Below are 21,988 nucleotides of genomic sequence, written 5' to 3'. Positions count from 1 at the left end.
ACATACTTACATATCAGTATATTTCTCTAGGCAAGCGTCGATAAATATCCTCATATCGTCGCTTATCATTTGTCGACCAGGATATTCTATTTTGGTAGGAGCTGGCCTTGGTGCAGGTGATCTTTGACTATCAACTTCAATCACAGCTTTTGTAAGTTCTAACTTAACTGGGGAGGGCCTAGCAGCAGCTTTTTTTAACACCTTCCTCTTATGTTCACCCTTGGTGTATGGTGTCTTAACCTCCTTAGCTCTACGGTCAGCCCGATGTCTCACACGTTTGGCTATGCCTGAGCTGCTTGTTTCATGTTTGGCAACAAAATCCTTTATTGGCTGGGTGTCTTCAAACATATATTCAGCAATAACCTCTGCACACTCAGCCTTCTTCATTTCATTACTGATAGTCCTAGATGAAGATTGAACATGAACTGCTGCAGTTGAGGAGTTGAATGAAGGGAAGTTAGCAGATAAGAACATCTCCATTGCTTCCAATCTCTTATTCATCTCCCTCTGCTCAAAAACATAATGTTCAAGAGCCTCCATTCTTCTTTCATTCAGAGACATTGTTGTCTCCAAGGTTATTAACCTACTTCTTAAAAATCTATTTTGATCTAAAAGCTTCTGTACATAATCACCTATATATTCCTGTTGTCCTTCAGGTGGGGGAGTATGTTGCTGCTGCTGCTGCTGGGTATGTGACATAGGAGGTGTTTGAGTGCTTGGTCCAACAGGACTGATTGGGCTAGGGGGCGGCCGAACTGGGCTTGGGGGCGGGGTGCTTTGCCTTAGAGGACTCTGGGGTGTAGGAGATGTTGGGGGTGTATGAAGATGTTCATGAGGTGTGTGCAAGATGAGATCTTTGTTAGGAACTTTGTCTGGTGAAGTCTGTGGGGTCTGTTTTGGAGTGTTTGCTAATAAAGCCCTCTCCTCAGTTGTTATAGCATCAAAAGAAGTTAATAAATGACCAACTTCAAGACCATCTAATAAACTAGATGCATCTGCGTCGTTATAAACTACATCGGATCCCCAGCGGAGAAACCTTGGTCTTGCCTTCGAGTTCAATGGTTCGTGGAGTGTATAATGTTCAAGAAACCAGATCTGAACTAATACATAAGAAAATCAACGTAAAATATATCTAACAATTTAATACAAAACAATTTAAATTCGAAGCACTCACAATTATAATATGAACAAATCCATTCAGGTAACCGAGTGGCTGTCCTTTCTTCATCTTTTTTGCAATGGCGTTAAAGTCAGCAACAAGGAATTCTCTGATTGAATCCGGCCAATTGTACGATAAAAATTTCTCAACATTTCGAGCCACACTGATGACAGAGGCTGGTGTTCGATAGTTGTGCAGAGGAAAAAATAAGTTTGACAGCAAAAAAATGATGAATTTCTTCAAAACATCGGGCATTTTTGTAGATTCATCCAAACTAATCACCTCCTTCCTAATATCATTGGCTGATTTACCTGTTATTCTAGCACTACCAATTTCAAAGTTGTTTCCTCTGTTTGGTAATCCTAAAATCATAGCAACTTCATCGGCAGTGAATTGTAAAATCTTATCCTTAATGACAAAGCATTGTTTCTTACTATCCCAGCAGGACAACAACTTGTAAACCAACGGCACATTCTGCACTAGACGGGGCATAAAAAGAAAATGATGCAGATTATATTGCTTCAAACTTTCAACGAAGTTCTCGCCAAATATTTCCACTAAATGATCACATACTTCTCTGAAGGTTGACGTTCTGCAACGGAAACTAATCTTCGGCACATATCCCTGCGTTATTGATTAGGCTAAATTAAATTCCAGTTTCGTACATCTACGAACCGGTCGTTACCTATGTATACAATTCGGTACCTAGAGGTACTGACTGGTACCGAGAGGTACCGAGTAGTACCTTGAGGTACCGACTGGTACCGAGCTTAACCAGAAATTTCATAGCTTAATCGGGAAGGTACCGCTGGGTACACATTCGGATAACGCAGCGGTACCGACCGGTACCCAACAATACCCAGCGGTACATTTTGTCACACAATCTAACGGGCAAATGGCATTCACAACATCATTCAAACTAAACCCTAAAAGGTCAAAAATATCGAAAAATGCATAAAACTTAAGAAAATCAAACCTTTCCCATTGCCGCGATGAAGCTCAGCAGGCCTAGAGTAGAAGATGAACTAGCTTCGTTCGAAAAATACAACCTGCAACTTCTCCTTGTGGAAGATGGACTGTAGTCTAGCAAATCGCCCGAAAAAGAAAGAAGGAAGCGACGTTTCAGATGTTCTCGAAGATATGGGCACCGCGCATTTTTTGAAGTAGATCAAATGGTTCGTGTTATCGGGTTATCAGGTAAACAGAGCACACGCTCTCCTCAATACGGTGGGGTCAAAATGGGCTCCACGTGGCGCGATACTACTTGTTTGCACATACAGAACTACGTCCGCACTCGGCACCCAATAAAAACTCCTGTGCATGATAGATGGAAGGGTAATAAAGAGATCTAAAAAGTTGATATATTTTTTGTATTGTTTTAAAATTTAAATATAATATGAGTAAATAATAAATAATTTTAAGTATTACCTATAAATATGATGGCGTCGAATGCTACTGAAATAGAATAAAAACACCTAATAATTTCTCGGCTCGACTCGCTTGCGTATGACGCATTTCCGATTCAAGGTTCTGCTCGACCATCCTCCCTTGCGAGAAGCGACCCTTCTAGCTGTCTCGGAAGTAATTTTCTTCAAGATCAGAAACCGGGAAGCAAAACTACTCAACTATCACGGCGTGTTCTCCAAAGATTTCTGGTACTCTTCCGTCTTTTCATGAACTAGATCCCCGGAGGCCGGATCATGACTGTTTTGTTGAAAACTTCCAACCTTCACGACGCTATCGGGTAATCCGAACGCTACTCTCTCAATTCTTCTTCTTCTTCTTCTACTTGTTTATCTGTAGGTCACGACCTCGATGTATAGAAACCTTGGCTATTTCGATTTTCATGCAGGAATGAGCTTCTTCAAGGACCTTGCTGATTCCTTCTCCTCTTTATTTTCCTCTGCTACATCGGTTTCTTCTTCTTCTCCCCCGCCACCGGCTTCCGCGGAGGTGATGGAAGCTCCCTCGGTTGTTAACGAGCGGGTCGTCCTCAAACTGAAGGGCTACTTTGAATTGGCCAAGGAGGAGATTGATAAGGCAGTGCGTGCTGAGGAATGGGTCCTCATCGACGATGCCATCACGCACTATAGAAACGCTCAGCGGGTGATGCTTGAAGCAAAGGCTGCCCGGTTACCTCCGGCACTATCTTCGAGGTCTGGTTTGTTTTCCGTTCCTAAAGCAATTCACACCCAATTCACCACTTCTTTTATTTATTTGAAGTATTTTGATTCAACTAAAAATATTGGTGCTCGTCAGCGATCATCGCCAAGTAAAGGACTATCAACAAAAGATTTCGAAATGGCAGGGGCAGGTATCTGAGAGATTGCAAGTTTTATGTCGGAGAACAGGTAATTGTCTTCTATCCTTACATGTGAATTATAATCTTGGAATTGATCTCTGTGAACTAATGTTTGGTTTGGAGCTCTATAATTTGTCTGTAAAAGCTGAACGTATTAATAGATTGTTGTTTTGGCAGGTACGTCGCCAGTGAAGGTATGGATTAGTCTATCAGAATTGTAAGTTACATGATATATATTTTTATGTTTGAATATCTTGTTCTTTTGAAGTCCGGTGAATTTCAGCAGTTTGTTGAATCTATAGAGAGCGTATGACTGTTAGAGATTAAAATTTCTGCATTGACAAGGAGAATAGGACTAGCATGCAAGCATAAATAGTTGGCTGAAGAACTCAATTTTAAGTGACTTTCTCGCTTCTCGGAGTGCACAATTTGATGTATTTCTTTCTTGATTCAGCGCATGCATTTTTGTATGAAATGGGGATATAAATGATGATATAACTTGTAGAGTGAATATAAATTGTTAAAATAGAGCAATGGTTCATAGTATTATACGATGAAAAAATATTATGGAGATTTACCTGTAACCTTTACAATTATGTTATTGGCTGACTATGCTGTCTAGAGTCTGAGGCTGGGTAACAAAAAAGTTAACTTATAGATATATTGAGGAATGAGTTGGTTAGAGGGAGTGGGAGTAACATTTGTTGAAGTTATGGTGGTAGAAAATAATCTTATTTGGTTTTGATAGGGGTGCAAAAAGGGTAAAAATGCCCTCATAAGATGGGTATATAAATTAGCGTCAAGGAATTATGAAAGACAATGGGTAGACCAAGTATAATACGAATAAAAATTGTGTTAAATGATTTGCACAAAAGAGATATAACACTTGTTGTAATTCCATACTAGAATAAATAGAGAATGATTATTTGTATATTCAAACCAAATAGTTGGGATAATGATGTGAATGCATGCAGCCAAAATGAATCGCCAATTGTTCCATAAACATTTCATGAATTTGCAATTATGTCTCAAATTAGTCTAGCCTTCTATGTTATGCAAGATTGTCCTTATGATATTTTCTTTTATGAAATTATTTTAATTTTATACGCTGTAGATTGTCCTTATGTTATGCAAGATTGTTCTTATTCATTGCTACACTATCAAAGGGTGTGAGATATAAAAGTGTTGTGCTCAAACATGTTTATAAATTTTGACATGGAAATGATGGAAAGCACCAACATGTTATTCACCCTCATTCTTCTTTCTGACATGTGTTTTTGTTTAGGCTAGCACAAGCCACTCACCAACTGGAAAAGCGTCATCTATAGTATCAGGTACACAAAAAGCTCCACTACAAAATTCACCAAGTGTGAAGAGTGGTGGCTCAGGAAACAAGAGTGATAGTAGTAAAGGCCCACAAAACATTAAAGATTCTTCTGGTGGTTATGATGCCAAATTAGTTGAAATGATAAATTCAGCCATTGTTGATAAAAGCCCTTCTGTAAAGTGGGATGATGTTGGTAAGAAGTCGGGGAATAATTTATATTCAGGTATTGTTTCAAAATTCTGGTAGTATTGTTTAGCCTTGTTTTGTAACTGTTTGCAGCTGGGCTGGAAAAAGCAAAACAAACCCTTTTGGAAATGGTAATCCTGCCAACAAAGAGAAGGGACTTGTTTACTGGACTGCGGAAACCTCCGAGAGGTATATCTTTGTACCTAGTATCCCAACCTCTAGCAGAAAAACCTCTTAGATGCTTATCCTTTGGGCTAAGGTGCTCGTGTTCTGTTCCGGGTGTCTCAGAATCATTTGAAGTGTGTTTGTTTGATTTTTCTTGGTCATGTGAAATACCTAGCCTCTATGATCAAAATTTCTACTTATACTCAGGTCTGCTCCTCTTTGGCCCGCCGGGAAATGGTAAGACAATGCTCGCCAAGGCTGTTGCTTCGGAGTCAGAGGCTACATTCTTCAATGTTTCTGCATCCTCCTTGACATCTAAATGGGTTTGTTATTAGCATATATTTCACTACTTTCTATTCAAGCTTTTCAGTGATGAAAAGTGACCGAAAAATATGATGACAGGGCAGGTTGGAGAGGCAGAAAAACTTGTCCGGACTCTTTTCATGGTTGCTGTTTCTAAGCAGCCGAGTGTTATTTTTATGGATGAGGTATGCCTCCTTTTTCCTTTTCTATTAGTTCTTTATTCCATGCTCATTACTGTAAAGTTAAAGCACAACTACACTGATGCGAAGTAGATGCAGAACTTGAAAAACTTTGGTTGAATATTCAATCTTAACAAAGCAAAAATCGGTAACAAGTAAAGGATGAAGAAGAACACTCAAGACATTTTTTATTGGATTATATATGAAGGAAAAGATAAAATATAAGTGATCTATAATTAGAGAGGTAGCTCGGCTCTCCCAATTTAAGGAGTTTCTGCATATGTTTCTTAAGATGTTGGATGGATATGTTGATATAGGGACTTCAATTTAGAAGGTATTTATTATCTTACTAGAGAATCATATCAACAAAGGATAGAAAACACACCCATTAGGCGAGTAAATGAAAGAAGTGTTAGAGGTTTAGGAAGGAAAATTAATAAACCAAGATTATGGATAAAAGTTGTTTGAATTATGAAGAATAAATTTAACACCATAAACAACACTTAACAAGAACTAATGAAAAATGAGAATTCATAATCCTAGATAGTTGGGATAAGGCTAATGATGATGATGATGATTAGAGACTGATATGGATGGTGATGTTGATTACTGAGGTAGTATAGTGGTAAAAGTGAAATGCTTGATAACATGATAAAAGATTGTGCTGGGAGTGCAATATTGACCAGATGGTAATATTTTTGATAATTTTAGCTGCAACATGCTTTTCCTGTTTTATATTAAACTCAATTCCAGGTTATGTTTCCAGATAGATAGTTTATTATCCTCGAGACTAGCCAATGAGAATGACTCAAGCAGAAGGTTAAAATCGGAATTCCTGGTACAGTTTGACGGAGTGACCTCTAATCAAAGTGACCTGGTAATCGTTATAGGTGAGGTTGCCTGACTATTTACAGAGTGTTCGCTAATCCTTTTCTCAATCTATCATCTATTTGTCTTAAAAAAAAAAAAAAATCATATATTTGTCTTTCATCTGATTGATGCAGTACAGTACTGTGTTTAATTTGAAAGTAGGACTGGCCTATCTTAGCATGCCAAACTCTTAAGAAAGTTGCAATGACCAGCAGAACACAAAAACCTAAAAGGCCCCCAATTTCTTGGTTGTTCGTTATTTGCTTGTCTACCTTATTGACTGCTTATTTCATTTTACTTGTATTGTACTTGGCTTAAAATCAAGAACAGAAGTCTTAGGACTATAGATAAATGTTGATGCAGGTGCTACTAACAAGCCACAAGAGCTGGATGATGCTGTTCTACGAAGACTGGTGAGTTTCTTGTGTACATGCCTGTAATATTTTCCTATAGTTGATCAAATCCGTGCATGTTAGATTGTGGGGATTTTTTTTTGGTCTGTTCATAGAGGAATAGTCCTAAATAGGTTGCTTGTTGTTGTTTGCTTGGTCAAGTAGACTTTCATATAAATAAAAATATGCTGCTTGCATGGTTAAACTTGATATAGCTGAAATACAATTTTAGCATACATTCATCCTTTTTCATGGAAAAGAGCCATTGTTTAAAGGCTAATGTTGAATGTGAATCCAAGTGTGAAAGTCGTATACAGTTTTTCTTGCAGAACACGCTATAGTTTAATGTGCTAATATGATTTTTTTGTTCCATGTTAACAAAATCTTTTCATTTTTTTGGCCTATATTTTATAACTTTATAACCACTTGATGGCATTTTAAAACCAGGTAAAGAGAATATACATACCTCTCCCAGATCAAAGTGTTCGGAGACTTCTTTTCAAGAACAAACTTAAAGGACAAGCATTTTCCTTGCCAAGTAAGTGAGCTTTTCTGAATCCATGGTCATCATTATAGTCAGCAATTTTATCCCTGAGTTCTCGACTATATGTAAAAATGGTCTCATTTAAAGCACTTAAGTTGTTCATGTCTTCACTAAGACATTGGAAATGATAAGCCATTACACATAGAGTTCAATTCTGGATCTTCTTAGGCCAAGCATTTTCTAAGCATTCTTTTTGTCAAGATGGTATTGAGAGAATTGTTAACTAGGTCTGCGAAGGGATGGGCCATGTATTGTTCGCACATTGGATTGTGTAACTTCTGGTGATCCCTTCTTTTGAAATGTTTCTATTAATTTGCAAAATTTTCCTGTGTCCTATATAATCTTCACAGCCTCCTTGGCATCATTGGTCAGTGTCCTATACTACTGCTTATTCTTGCTGATAAGATATTACCCTTCGTTAAAAAATGTTGGCCTTACTGGGAAATCTTATTGACTACAAAGTGGAACATTGTTTCGCTTCAAATATTTTTTGACAACATTGTTCCTTTACAGATGCTGATTTGGACAGACTTGTCAAGGACACTGAAGGTATGTACTCGGTCAGTTCTTATCAAGACTATGCAGAAAGCTCTGTATATGTGACCATGTTTTGAGCTTTTGCTTAGGCTATTCCGGAAGTGATTTGCAAGCATTGTGTGAAGAAGCTGCAATGATGCCAATCAGAGAATTGGGTTCCAAAATTCTGACTGTACAGCCTAATCAGGTGCTCACTAATGAGTATCTTCCATTTATTTGGAATACTACCACTGTGCCATTCTTTTGTTTCTTTTGAATAAAAGGTATATTGAGATGGGGTAATATATGCAGGCTTATGTTTTATTGAAGAGGCTATTTTCGTGCTTTCATTTCTTTTGAATGCTTTGTTGAATTTCTCTGTTATATTTCAGAAGTTTTTTGTGATAAATGTTGTAACACCTCACAGTACTCCATAACAGTACAATAGAATGTAACAAGATTAACCATAACATTTCCATCATATAATCTCTCAATCAATTCTTTATTTTCCATATCTATGTCAGATATTATATAAACAATATTTAATATAACAAAGGATGCATATAAAAGTTCCCAAAATTTTTTTTTTCAAAGACTTAGTACAGTGCCACTAAGGAAATCCAAACAAATACAAAGTAACACAACATTTTCAATTGTTTACTAACCTCACAAGTAGACTTTCAAATATAAAATAAACATTAACAAAAAAACTTAAATACCTGCATATCAAACTTTTTCTACTTTTCCTTTCTCTTTTCCTATAAAAACAACTAGTAAGAAAAGTACTAGTGAGCTGTGAGACTCAAAAAGTTATGCAGAATTAATTAACAATTAATACTAACAATTAAAATAGCATAACATGAATAATTATAACAGTGAAATCATTATTGAAAACATTTAAAAGTCATACTAAACATTATGCTTCATTGCTTTTGGATTTCTATTGAATATAAATTTTCTGTGAAAGATTTGGCTAGAATTTCTTAAGTTTATTCAATAGAGCCCAGGTAAATCTGGCATTATCGCCATTGAAACTCATAGAGGGTCCTTTTGCCTCTTTGGGGTCCCTTTTTCCCCACCTGCTAAGCAGGTACCATAATTCCTAGGATCCCTTTTGCCCCACTTACCATGTAGTTCTTATATGAGAACCCTTTTATCTCAATTACTTTGGTAAAATATACATCATATATAGCCAAAATTTACATTAATTTAGTATTCAACATTCTTTCATAATCACAGGTCATACTTGCTTTACTATATGATTTCTTAATCATTTATATCAAAATCTTTATACCATGAATATGCATATAATAAACAAGAAAAATGACCTCTTTCGAAAACATTATTAATTAGGAAAACATTTAGATGAACGTAATAAGCCTCAATTTGAACTCACATGCTGAGATTATATGAGCGATTAATCATATTTAAAAACTTGGATAAGAACATCATAAAGCAAAATAAATAACTTATAATTCAATTTTTTTTAACTCGGTAAATAAGTGGTAAACAATTATAAATTTACAAAAATTACTTTTAGAATTTATTTTGTATCACTTACCTTCTTAACGAGGAATTTCCTTCAATCCTCTACCTTGAATTCTTCTTCGATTGTAAGTCACTTCAAAGCTCTCTCTTTGCATATGATCAAATTTATCTATAATATCATAAGTTATAACCTCTGTAAAAACTTCCATTACCATAGGAAATCTACCTTAGGCGCATGCCAAACGAGCTTACCTTGATTTTCTTTTCCTCAAGTTTTATTCTTCCTTCAATGTTCTCACTTCCTTCTCACATAGAAATCAAACTACAATTTATTACAGAAGTCCATATTAATCGCATCAAATCCTTGATTACAATGTTTATAAATTTCCATATTATTAATAGGATAATATATGTAATTGCCAGATACTGAAATGATGCATTTTCTTATACTCCTTCGGCCTGTAGTTGATATTTCCAAACCCAACTTGTGCTTCTGACTTCAACCAGTTTCGCCTCTTGCTTCAGCCAGAGCCTTTTCCGCCTCTTGCTTCAGCCATCCTGTTCCGCTTCTTCCTAAAGGAGAACCGCGAATTTCCTATACAGGAATAGCGGCATCCTCTATAGTCTCGGGTGAGAGTGTAGAACCGAACTTGCTACATAAGAGGTACTAAGTCCTTATCCCGTTCAGTAATTCTGCACTAAATGATAAGATGAAGGAGTGGCACTCTAAAACTGCTATTCTCTTTATCCACACCAATGAACACATCTATTCAGAAAAATTTAATATTTAAATCAATACTGTTGATTTTATTTAACAGTACTTAAGCTTTAATTAAATAAGGGTTTGAATTTCTTTTACCAAAATTTGAGTTGTTACAAATGTTACCGCCTACGTTTTTAAACATTGTACGCTTATCTGTTAAGTCAAGAAGATTTAACCGTTCAGGCTGATAAGTTCCTTTTTTAATTTTTCCTTAGAAATGGAAACGGGTATAGGAATTGATATGTGATTAGTTTTCACCCACGTGTTTGATTGAGAAATAATGTGAAGAAAAAAATTTCTTTGTTGTTTGGTTGATGAGAAATTGAATTTTTTATTTGTTAGGAGGAGACATTAGTCACAAACGATTGATCCAATAAAATTTTCTTTTCATTTTTCATAAAGGTTTGATAGGAAATTATCAATGGAAAAAAAATATTTATTAACATTTTAAAGATAAATTCAACTACCTATTAATTACATCGGAATCAAACATCTAAGATGAAGTTGCATAGTAAAATACATTTGCATTTCCTCCATTTCCTTCCATCCAAACAAATCCATGCGGCCATGGCAGTTGAATTGCTGAAATTTGCAGCTTCTGAAATCTGACATTCAGTTCGATCATTTAGAATTTTATTATTCAATCAAGGAGGAACTTTAGCAGTTACTGTTGGCATAAATGGCCTTCTTGCTTTTTCAGGTGCGGCCATTAAGCTACGAAGACTTCAAGAAAGCAATGGCTGTTATCAGACCCAGTTTACAGAAGAGCAGGTGGGAAGAGCTTGAACAGTGGAACATGGAATTTGGCTCAAACTAAGTAGATTAGTACAAGTAAATAATTACAATTATAGGTAAAATGACATAGTATCCTCCCAGAGAGTTATACTTGGTCAGTTATAACTGCTACTGCAATGATTATTTATTATTTCATTTATATGCGCCATTTAACATTGTTCATGCAGTTTATGCAAAGATCAGTGAAAATAGCAACAGCTCGCTGAATCATCTTTCTCTGCACGTTTATCCATGTAAGAATCTTGAATTATTACAATAGTTTATTTGCATCCAAGCAGAATTTGAAGGTCCCATGAATGAAATATTTTCTTGTAGATTCTTGTGGTTCAGGTAAACTGTAGGATTGTTCTGCTGAATTTTAGGACTGAATTGATTAATGACAAGAAGGCTATCGTTCTGTATGGATTTTCTAGGAATTATTAACTTGGATTGATTTGATAGGTTAAATATTGAGATTATATATGATATATAATTTAGTAAGATTGGGTGATTTAAATGAAGAAGGGATTGGTATAATGTGATAAGAGAATATTATAGTGATTGATAAAGTATATGTAATGATATAGATTATGAAGTTAGATTTGGTGGTTAAATGGTTAAGTAATTTAGGAGTAATGTGATAAGATAAAATTAAATTATATATAATCATAATTATGTAAATTATGTTATAAGAGTCTAAAGTAGATTTAAGTTATTGATAGTAAGTTGAAATAGAATATTAGGATAATGTTTATCAAAATGAAAGATGAGAATAAATATTGTTCTTTTTTGTTTAGTAGTTGGGAGCTTAGGTTATCATCATCAAGATGGGTTATAGGTTTAGGGTCTTGTATGTGAAATCTGTGATAGTTTAATCTATAGTTGGAGGGTATAATTAGAAAAGATAAGATAATGTAATTTTTGCTAGCAATTGTTGTTACAATCACATTAATTAACTTATATCATATTCAATACAACAACAATAATAACAACATCAAGCATTTATCCGACTACATGAGGTAGGTTACATGAATTCTTTTTCTCCATTGTATCTTGTTAAAAGTCAAATTCTTATTTAAATCTAATAAAAAAGATCATTTGTAATATTTTCTGATCAAGCCTTTTTAGGTATATCTCTATATTTTTTTAACATAGGTCAAATCTAATAAATCTACTCTCCTGACCGGGTCATCGGAAGACCGATGTTTAAGTGACCAAACCATCCAAGGCAACTCTCTCAAATATTATCTGCCACCAGAACTACTTTAATCTTTTCACGTATATGCTAGTTTCACATTCTATCTCTAAGAGTAAAGCCACCTGAGCATCCTCATCTCTACAACACTTAACTTAATATTATGCTTCTCTTTTAATGGCCAGCATTAAAAGAGAAATTCTTCTATTCTTAGAATTCTTTACGCCATAACGCACTGCATGTCTCACCACTGTCTTATAGAATTTTCTCTTAAGTTTGAGAGATATTTTTCTATCACACAATAGACCCAATGCATTCCTCCACTGCAACCATCTAACTTGAATTCTATTAATAATATTTCCATCTATTTCACCATCACTATGGACAATAGACCAGAGATATCTAAAATGTGCGCTCTTATTAATGACTTGATCAATCAAAATCATAATTCCTTCACTAGAACTATTACTACTAAATTTCACTCTATGTATTCGATTTTAGATCTACTCAAATGAAAACCTTTGGACTCTTAGTTTGACCTCCATAATTTAAGTTTATTTTCAACTCTCTCTATAGTCTTATCAACAAGAAGAATATTGTCAGCAAAAAACATAAACCAGTGTCCAGTGTACATCCTCTTGCAAATGTCTAGTAAGAACATCCATGACTAAAACAAAAAGATATGTACTTAAAGCTGATCCTTGATGTAATCCAATTGAAATTGAAAAATACTTGGTCAAATCAACTTTTGTTTGAACACAACAACTCATGCATGCATATCCTTAATGACTTGAGTATAAGCATTATTAACCCCTTTCCTTTTCTAGAACTCTTTATAGCACTTCTTTTGGAATTTTATCATAAGCTTTCTTTAAATCAATAAATTTCATTTGTAGATCCTCATTATTCTCTATATACTTCTCCATCAAGCCTCTCAATAAATGTATAGCTTTCATAGTTGACTTACCCGACATAAATTCAAATTGATTTTGAGAATTATTAGTATCACGTGGTAACCTATGCTCAATAATTCTCTCTCATAGTTTTGAAGTATGACATATTAACTTAATTCCTTTATGTTTCGTACACTCTTATGCATCACCTCTATTCTTAAAATAGAAATCAACATACTCCACTCATATGACATCTTTTTAGTCTTCAAAATAATATTGAAAATTTTTGTAATCCAATAAATTCGTTCATCCCCTAAGCATTTTCATACATATATTGGAATATCATTAGGTCCAATAACTTTTTCACATTTCATTTTCTTTGAAGTCTCTCTAACGTTGGTTTTATTAATATGCAGATAAAAATAAGAATCTCTAATTTTATTTAGGGTGCTAAGTCACTAAAATCAATCATATTTTTACAATCTTCATTAAAAAGTTTATTAAAATATCTCATCTACCTTTATTAAATATCCTCTTCTAATAAAATCATTTTTTATCTTCATCCTTAATGCACTTCACTTGAACTAAATCTTTATTTTTCCTATCTCTTTATTTAGATAATTTCTACATTTATCTTTTACCCTCCTTAGTATCTAATATATTATATAAGTTATTAAAAATTAAATTCTTTTAATCACAAATTATTTTTTTAGACTCCTTATAGACCTCTTTATGTCTTTCCCAATTTTTTGAGTTTACATCAAAACTATTTTTTATAATAAAGTTTCTTATTTTTCTCTATTTTCTTTTATATTTTGATTCAATCATCAATTATTTATACTATTATAAGCTTTTCTTTTGATACTAAAAAAATTCACTGAAAATAATTTTATAATCTTTACCATTTAAACTATATATTTTTCTTATAAGAAAATAATAAATTTGAGTTTTACTATATGTAATAAGATGTTCCTCTCTTTTTTAAATAAGATGTTAACAATTATAAAAGTATAAACTTGTATAAGTCTCGGCAAGCGTGTTGTAGGTACACGTGACGTTTGAGGATGCTTCGCAGGTCAAAAAATGAACTTAAGGTTGAGCCCGATCATTCTATGTGAATAGATAGGAGTCGACATGGTTCAAATTATCAAACAAATATACGGTGGCGACATCGACCGATGTGTTTGTCTTATACGTTCATATTAGGCATTCAAGTTTTTTAACAAAGAAAATTCACCAATAAAGATCTAAAGCCGACAATAAATTAGATCCTCTATCAGTAAATAGACAGAGTCGACAAAATTCGACCAACAAAATGGGATAGCCCATAAATATCCCGATGATGGTCATGTTGATAGAAGATTTTAACTGGATGGGGCACCAAACATTCAAAAATACATCTCAAATTTTCAAATGGCCATAAAAATCCAAATTTTCAAAAATCATAAAATTTTTAAAATTTAATCAAAATACTAGACACTTAAAATAAAATATTTTCACCATTCGCATCAATTTGCAGAGGTTGATAAGTTTAAAAATCACTCTAGCTCATAAAGAGATAATATATGATCGAGAATATCATTACGATTCATTCTCAATCTATCTCTTGCTAATAAAAATGTGGCACATGTCATCTAATCAGTGGTTTCACTGTCAAATGGCATCATAGATAAACAGTTATGATCAGGACCCTCTGAACCGGCTAGTTTTGTCATCAAATGGCACAACTAAATTGCGGTCATGGTCAGAGTATGCTCCCCAATGGTTTCAATTACTTGAGTAATGAATCAATAGGATATGATCGATAGGGCACAAAGCCCTCTTTTAGTTAAGGTGGATTCAAATTTGTCTCCTTATACAAATATTCACCACAGGTCTACAAGATACCTTTGGACGAAGCAACATATGGATGCCGACAATATTCATTTTGTCAGGTTGGGTCGACTACCTCCTTTAAAGGCTTTGTTTGGGATAGCTTTCATATTGCTTCTTAAAATGGCTTTCGAATATAAAATTTTCTAATACAAAAAATTTTTATACTAAAAAGCTGTTTTAGAAAGCAACAAAAAAGCTGTCCCAAATGAAGCCTAAGTAGACAGAGGTGAAGATGACCCGGGACGATGGAACCATGGGATCTTGATCGAGTTTATCATCACTCCCTCCACCATCCGCTTTAAGTGCAAGGTATTGAATTGCCATTTTTAAATATTAAATTCTCAATTATCAAATCATGCTACTACTATACACCATATATTATTTATTTATTCGATGACTAGCCTTAATCGAAAGTTCTCTCTCGTTATCGGGAGGGGTAATTAACTATAGGGGCTTGCGCCTATAAGAAACTTGAACTCAGATCATAAAGTCCTCACAAAATGAGCATGAAATCTCTGAGTAATATCTAATTCAAAACCTAATCTGGTAATAACAAATAATATTCACATCATACCTCAAACATTATGTATTTAAACCTTATTGAAGCTTATAGTGAGTCTAACTTGGATTGATCTATTACCATCTTCAATATACGATGGATGGGTCTACTTAACCCTAAACAAAATAAGTAAATTATAATGAAATATAAAAAAAAACTCCGTTTGAGACTGCTTTTGGCTATTGTTTTTTTTTTTGTTTTTTTTTTTTTAAGAAAATTTTATACTAAAAAGCTGATTTATAAAGTAATAAGAAAATCATCTCAAATGAAGCCTAAATATACATATGAATTTATTTATTTTTCCAAAATCTCAACTAACTAGTAGTGTGGTGATAAGCTTTATGGTGTGCAGTATACTTTATAATAATCTGTAGAGGGTTTGAGTGTTTGACATTGATTTACCAGTTGGTGAGAAACTCAATAAAATTCTCAATAAAATAAATAATTTATATGACAAATTAATTTATTATATATTTCTATAGTAGAGCTCTAATTAAGCTCCATTACTAAAAAAAGATAGTAAAAAAAAAAAAAAAAAACTAACATTCAATCAAACTATCAAGCACTTAAGCAACACATGCACACGAATTCGTGGGCTGGGGGCCCAGCCTAGGTAAATCACTAATGAATCACATATGAGGCATATGAGCTCATGAGATTAACATGGAGAACCAACAAGAAGCTTTATCAATCTTCAATGATTTTTTTTTTTTAATTTTTTTCCTGCAAAACAATTTACCAAAGCCACCAACTCTTGCACCAAAAACAGAAAATAAGTAGTCAAATGAACACCAGTTGTGGAAAATTTATGTGGTATTTAAAAATCAGCCTAATCGATCTATTTTTAGATAACAGTAAATCGAATTAGAATCTACATTCCAAACACATTAGGTACATTAAATCAATCCAAATTGCCTGATATAGCATAGAAAACATTTCATCATTAAAGTTCAATAACTGTGCCCTAAACATGTTTAAAAAAATCATTAAATTTGATTTGAGTTTAAATAGATTTATAATGATACATAAATCAATAAATTTGACTTAACTATGAAATTTTCAAGATCAAATCATCTGAAGGACATCATAAATTCCATATTTGAACCCATCAAATTAAAATTAAAATATTATTTATGTTTTCTTACTATTTTTTATAATTAATTTTTAGTACAAAAATTTCTTGAACTGAAAATTATTATGCTATAAAACTATTTTAAGAAATAATGAGAAAACCATCCCAAACAAAAACTAATTTCAATATAATTAAACAAATTAAAAAAAAAAAAACAAAACATCTTTCTTTTTAATTAAAGCTAAAAAACAAATATGCAGTAGATTTCTAACAGTAATCAACACATGGCCATCACTATTTGTAACAGCAATCAATTTACCATTTTAACAAACAAGTTAACAAAGAACTCAATTACACAGACCTTCAATTACAAAAAATAACACTGATTTACCGATTTTATTATCAGCTGTAAGATAAGCAAAGCAGATAATGCAAATCTTGAATGAAAAATATTGATGCATTTATAGCTTAAACAAACCAAATATGAAGTTACATAAATTCATTCATTTAAATAATAAAAAATAGCAGCTTTGGTTGTCATCTTAAACAAATCCATACTTTAAAAAGCACTGATAATCAGCCATAAAACAGCTCTATTGCAGCCATAAAATTTTGCCGCCAAAAATGGAAACAGGCAATTACCATGTAACAATATAAACTATCATGTTACTGATATAATTGAAATAAGCTTCAGTTTCTTCTGCTGAAATTTCTCCCGCCGCCTCCTCCCCGACCGCCACCGAACCCTCCACCCCTACGGCCAAAACTACCACCGCCGCCATCTTTGCCTCTCCCTCCAAATTTACCACCACCACCTCCGAATCTGCCGCCACCACCGAATCTGCTCCCGCCACCGCCTCCGGGTCTACTGTTCTTATCCCTCTCCTGCAAGGCAGGAAGTTTCTTCAAAACCTCAATGGCCACCATACTAGCATTTTCCTGACCTGAAAATTTGGAGATTAAGCTAACGTCAAGTGTAAATAATTGATGAACAAATATAAAAAGATTTGGCTAGAATTTCTTAAGTTTATTCAATAGAGCCCAGGTAAATCTGGCATTATCGCCATTGAAACTCATAGAGGGTCCTTTTGCCTCTTTGGGGTCCCTTTTTCCCCACCTGCTAAGCAGGTACCATAATTCCTAGGATCCCTTTTGCCCCACTTACCATGTAGTTCTTATATGAGAACCCTTTTATCTCAATTACTTTGGTAAAATATACATCATATATAGCCAAAATTTACATTAATTTAGTATTCAACATTCTTTCATAATCACAGGTCATACTTGCTTTACTATATGATTTCTTAATCATTTATATCAAAATCTTTATACCATGAATATGCATATAATAAACAAGAAAAATGACCTCTTTCGAAAACATTATTAATTAGGAAAACATTTAGATGAACGTAATAAGCCTCAATTTGAACTCACATGCTGAGATTATATGAGCGATTAATCATATTTGAAAACTTGGATAAGAACATCATAAATCAAAATAAATAACTTATAATTCATTTTTTCTTTAACTCGGTAAATTAGTGGTAAACAATTATAAATTTACAAAAATTACTTTTAGAATTTATTTTGCATCACTTACCTTCTTGACGAGGAATTTCCTTCAATCCTCTACCTTGAATTCTTCTTCGATTGTAAGTCACTTCAAAGCTCTCTCTTTGCATATGATCAAATTTATCTATAATATCATAAGTTATAACCTCTGTAAAAACTTCCATTACCATAGGAAATCTACCTTAGGCGCATGCCAAACGAGCTTACCTTGATTTTCTTTTCCTCAAGTTTTATTCTTCCTTCAATGTTCTCACTTCCTTCTCACATAGAAATCAAACTACAATTTATTACAGAAGTCCATATTAATCGCATCAAATCCTTGATTACAATGTTTATAAATTTCCATATTATTAATAGGATAATATATGTAATTGCCAGATACTGAAATGATGCATTTTCTTATACTCCTTCGGCCTGTAGTTGATATTTCCAAACCCAACTTGTGCTTCTGACTTCAACCAGTTTCGCCTCTTGCTTCAGCCAGAGCCTTTTCCGCCTCTTGCTTCAGCCATCCTGTTCCGCTTCTTCCTAAAGGAGAACCGCGAATTTCCTATACAGGAATAGCGGCATCCTCTATAGTCTCGGGTGAGAGTGTAGAACCGAACTTGCTACATAAGAGGTACTAAGTCCTTATCCCGTTCAGTAATTCTGCACTAAATGATAAGATGAAGGAGTGGCACTCTAAAACTGCTATTCTCTTTATCCACACCAATGAACACATCTATTCAGAAAAATTTAATATTTAAATCAATACTGTTGATTTTATTTAACAGTACTTAAGCTTTAATTAAATAAGGGTTTGAATTTCTTTTACCAAAATTTGAGTTGTTACAAATGTTACCGCCTACGTTTTTAAACATTGTACGCTTATCTGTTAAGTCAAGAAGATTTAACCGTTCAGGCTGATAAGTTCCTTTTTTAATTTTTCCTTAGAAATGGAAACGGGTATAGGAATTGATATGTGATTAGTTTTCACCCACGTGTTTGATTGAGAAATAATGTGAAGAAAAAAATTTCTTTGTTGTTTGGTTGATGAGAAATTGAATTTTTTATTTGTTAGGAGGAGACATTAGTCACAAACGATTGATCCAATAAAATTTTCTTTTCATTTTTCATAAAGGTTTGATAGGAAATTATCAATGGAAAAAAAATATTTATTAACATTTTAAAGATAAATTCAACTACCTATTAATTACATCGGAATCAAACATCTAAGATGAAGTTGCATAGTAAAATACATTTGCATTTCCTCCATTTCCTTCCATCCAAACAAATCCATGCGGCCATGGGAGTTGAATTGCTGAAATTTGCAACTACTGAAATCTGACATTCAGTTCGATCATTTAGAATTTTATTATTCAATCAAGGAGGAACTTTAGCAGTTACTGTTGGCATAAATGGCCTTCTTGCTTTTTCAGGTGCGGCCATTAAGCTACGAAGACTTCAAGAAAGCAATGGCTGTTATCAGACCCAGTTTACAGAAGAGCAGGTGGGAAGAGCTTGAACAGTGGAACATGGAATTTGGCTCAAACTAAGTAGATTAGTACAAGTAAATAATTACAATTATAGGTAAAATGACATAGTATCCTCCCAGAGAGTTATACTTGGTCAGTTATAACTGCTACTGCAATGATTTATTATTATTTCATTTATATGCGCCATTTAACATTGTTCATGCAGTTTATGCAAAGATCAGTGAAAATAGCGGCAGCTCGCTGAATCATCTTTCTCTGCACGTTTATCCATGTAAGAATCTTGAATTATTACAATAGTTTATTTGCATCCAAGCAGAATTTGAAGGTCCCATGAATGAAATATTTTCTTGTAGATTCTTGTGGTTCAGGTAAACTGTAGGATTGTTCTGCTGAATTTTAGGACTGAATTGATTAATGACAAGAAGGCTATCGTTCTGTATGGATTTTCTAGGAATTATTAACTTGGATTGATTTGATAGGTTAAATATTGAGATTATATATGATATATAATTTAGTAAGATTGGGTGATTTAAATGAAGAAGGGATTGGTATAATGTGATAAGAGAATATTATAGTGATTGATAAAGTATATGTAATGATATAGATTATGAAGTTAGATTTGGTGGTTAAATGGTTAAGTAATTTAGGAGTAATGTGATAAGATAAAATTAAATTATATATAATCATAATTATGTAAATTATGTTATAAGAGTCTAAAGTAGATTTAAGTTATTGATAGTAAGTTGAAATAGAATATTAGGATAATGTTTATCAAAATGAAAGATGAGAATAAATATTATTCTTTTTTGTTTAGTAGTTAGGTTATCATCATCAAGATGGGTTATAGGTTTGAGGTCTTGTGTATGTGAAATCTGTGATAGTTTAATCTATAGTTGGAGGGTATAATTAGAAAAGATAAGATAATGTAATTTTTGCTAGCAATTGTTGTTACAATCACATTAATTAACTTATATCATATTCAATACAACAATAATAATAACAATATCAATCATTTATCCGACTACATGAGATAGGTTACATGAATTCTTTTTCTCCATTGTATCCTGTTAAAAGTCAAATTCTTATTTAAATCTAATAAAAAAGATCATTTCTAATATTTTCTGATAAAGTCTTTTTAGATATATCTCTATATTTTTTAACATAGGCCAAATCTAATACATCTACTCTCCTAACCGGGTCATCGGAAGACCGATGTTTAAGTGACCAAACCATCCAAGGCAACTCTCTCTAATATTATCTGCCACCAAAACTATAATCTTTTCACGTATATGATGGTTTCACATTCTATCTCTAAGAGTAAAGCCACCTGAGCATCCTCATCTCTACAACACTTAACTTAATATTATGCTTCTCTTTTAATGGCCAACATTCTACGCCATAACGCACTGCATGTCTCACCACTGTCTTATAGAGTTTTCTCTTAAGTTTGAGAGATATTTTTCTATCACACAATAGACCCAATGCATTCCTCCACTGCAACCATCCAACTTGAATTATACTAATAATATCTCTATCTATTTCACCATCACTATGGACAATAGATCAAAGATATCTAAAATGTGTGCTCTTATTAATGACTTAATCATCCAAAATCATAATTCCTTCACTAGAACTATTACTACTAAAATTTCACTCTATGTATTTGATTTTAGATCTACTCAAATGAAAACCTTTAGACTCTTAGTTTGACCTCCATAATTTAAGTTTATTTTCAACTCCCTCTATAATCTTATCAACAAGAAGAATATTGTCAGCAAAAAAACATACACCAGATACTTCCTTTTGCAAATGTCTAGTAAGAACATCCATGACTAAAACAAAAAGATATGTGCTTAAAGCTGATCCTTGATGTAATCCAATTGAAATAAAAAAATACTTGGTCAAATCAACTTATGTTTGAATACAACAACTCATGCATGCATAGTCTTAATGACTTGAGTATAAGCATTATTAACACATTTTCTTTTCTAGAACTCTTTATAGCACTTTTTTTTTGAAATTTTATCATAAGCTTTCTTTAAATCAATAAATATCATTTGTAGATCTTCATTATTCTTTCTATACTTCTTCATCAAACCTCTCAATAAATGTATAACTTTCATAGTTGACTTACCTGACATAAATTCAAATTGATTTTGAGAATTATTAGTATCACGTCGCAACCTATGCTCAATAACTCTCTCTCATAGTTTGAAGTATGACATATTAACTTAATTCCTTTATGTTTCGTACACTCTTATGCATCACCTCTATTCTTAAAATAGAAATCAACATACTCCACTCATATGACATCTTTTTATACATCTATTAGAATATTATTAGGTCCAATAACTTTTTCACACTTCATTTTCTTTAAAG

At 33.2% G+C, this 21,988-nt stretch overlaps 2 protein-coding genes and 1 long non-coding RNA gene across 6 annotated transcripts; 2 read left to right on the top strand and 1 right to left on the bottom strand.

The window, feature by feature from the left end:
* Positions 1-2,630: 2,630 nt before the first annotated feature.
* Positions 2,631-11,303, top strand: LOC110099119 (spastin). 4 transcript variants are annotated; one of them, XM_020826175.2, is made up of 15 exons: positions 2,631-2,903; positions 3,012-3,315; positions 3,419-3,510; positions 3,639-3,655; positions 4,747-4,981; positions 5,068-5,163; positions 5,347-5,462; positions 5,542-5,627; positions 6,375-6,511; positions 6,855-6,904; positions 7,331-7,421; positions 7,941-7,976; positions 8,054-8,151; positions 10,895-11,045; positions 11,157-11,303. In XM_020826175.2, exons 2-14 carry the CDS (start codon positions 3,014-3,016, stop codon positions 11,009-11,011), a joined length of 1,473 nt encoding a protein of 490 aa, XP_020681834.1. In that variant the 5' UTR covers positions 2,631-2,903; positions 3,012-3,013; the 3' UTR covers positions 11,012-11,045; positions 11,157-11,303. The 4 variants fall into 4 exon arrangements, with proteins under 4 accessions (XP_020681834.1, XP_028549217.1, XP_020681833.1 ...); XM_028693384.1 differs by having other exon boundaries at positions 2,631-2,814; positions 10,895-11,303; XM_020826174.2 differs by having other exon boundaries at positions 10,895-11,303.
* A 5,949-nt stretch (positions 11,304-17,252) lies between these two features.
* Positions 17,253-18,298, bottom strand: LOC114579282 (H/ACA ribonucleoprotein complex subunit 1-like). The gene is made up of 2 exons (XM_028693342.1): positions 18,163-18,298; positions 17,253-17,506 (listed from the first exon to the last, which is right to left on the bottom strand). Exons 1-2 carry the CDS (start codon positions 18,296-18,298, stop codon positions 17,253-17,255), a joined length of 390 nt encoding a protein of 129 aa, XP_028549175.1.
* Positions 18,299-18,852: 554 nt separating this feature from the next.
* On the top strand, positions 18,853-20,048 carry LOC114579286. The gene is made up of 2 exons (XR_003700200.1): positions 18,853-19,703; positions 19,815-20,048. It is a non-coding gene; the product is annotated as an uncharacterized LOC114579286 (long non-coding RNA).
* The last annotated feature ends 1,940 nt before the right edge of the window (positions 20,049-21,988 follow it).

Source organism: Dendrobium catenatum, unplaced genomic scaffold (assembly GCF_001605985.2).
Source record: "Dendrobium catenatum unplaced genomic scaffold, ASM160598v2 fragScaff_scaffold_264, whole genome shotgun sequence".
Classification (NCBI taxonomy): Eukaryota; Viridiplantae; Streptophyta; class Magnoliopsida; order Asparagales; family Orchidaceae; genus Dendrobium; species Dendrobium catenatum.
The sequence above is the reverse complement of the archived record's forward strand: the minus strand, read 5'-3'. Positions and strand labels throughout refer to the sequence as shown.

Coding starts and splice junctions, on each gene's coding strand:
- LOC110099119 (XM_028693384.1), top strand. CDS start 3,014: ATGAGCTTCTTCAAGGACCTTGCTGATTCCTTCTCCTCTTTATTTTCC. Junction 3,316..3,418: donor CCTCCGGCACTATCTTCGAG/GTCTGGTTTGTT, acceptor GGTGCTCGTCAG/CGATCATCGCCAAGTAAAGG. Junction 7,422..7,940: donor ACAAGCATTTTCCTTGCCAA/GTAAGTGAGCTT, acceptor GTTCCTTTACAG/ATGCTGATTTGGACAGACTT.
- LOC114579282 (XM_028693342.1), bottom strand. CDS start 18,298: ATGGAAGTTTTTACAGAGGTTATAACTTATGATATTATAGATAAATTT. Junction 17,507..18,162: donor GGAAATTCCTCGTCAAGAAG/GTAAGTGATGCA, acceptor CCAAATTTTCAG/GTCAGGAAAATGCTAGTATG.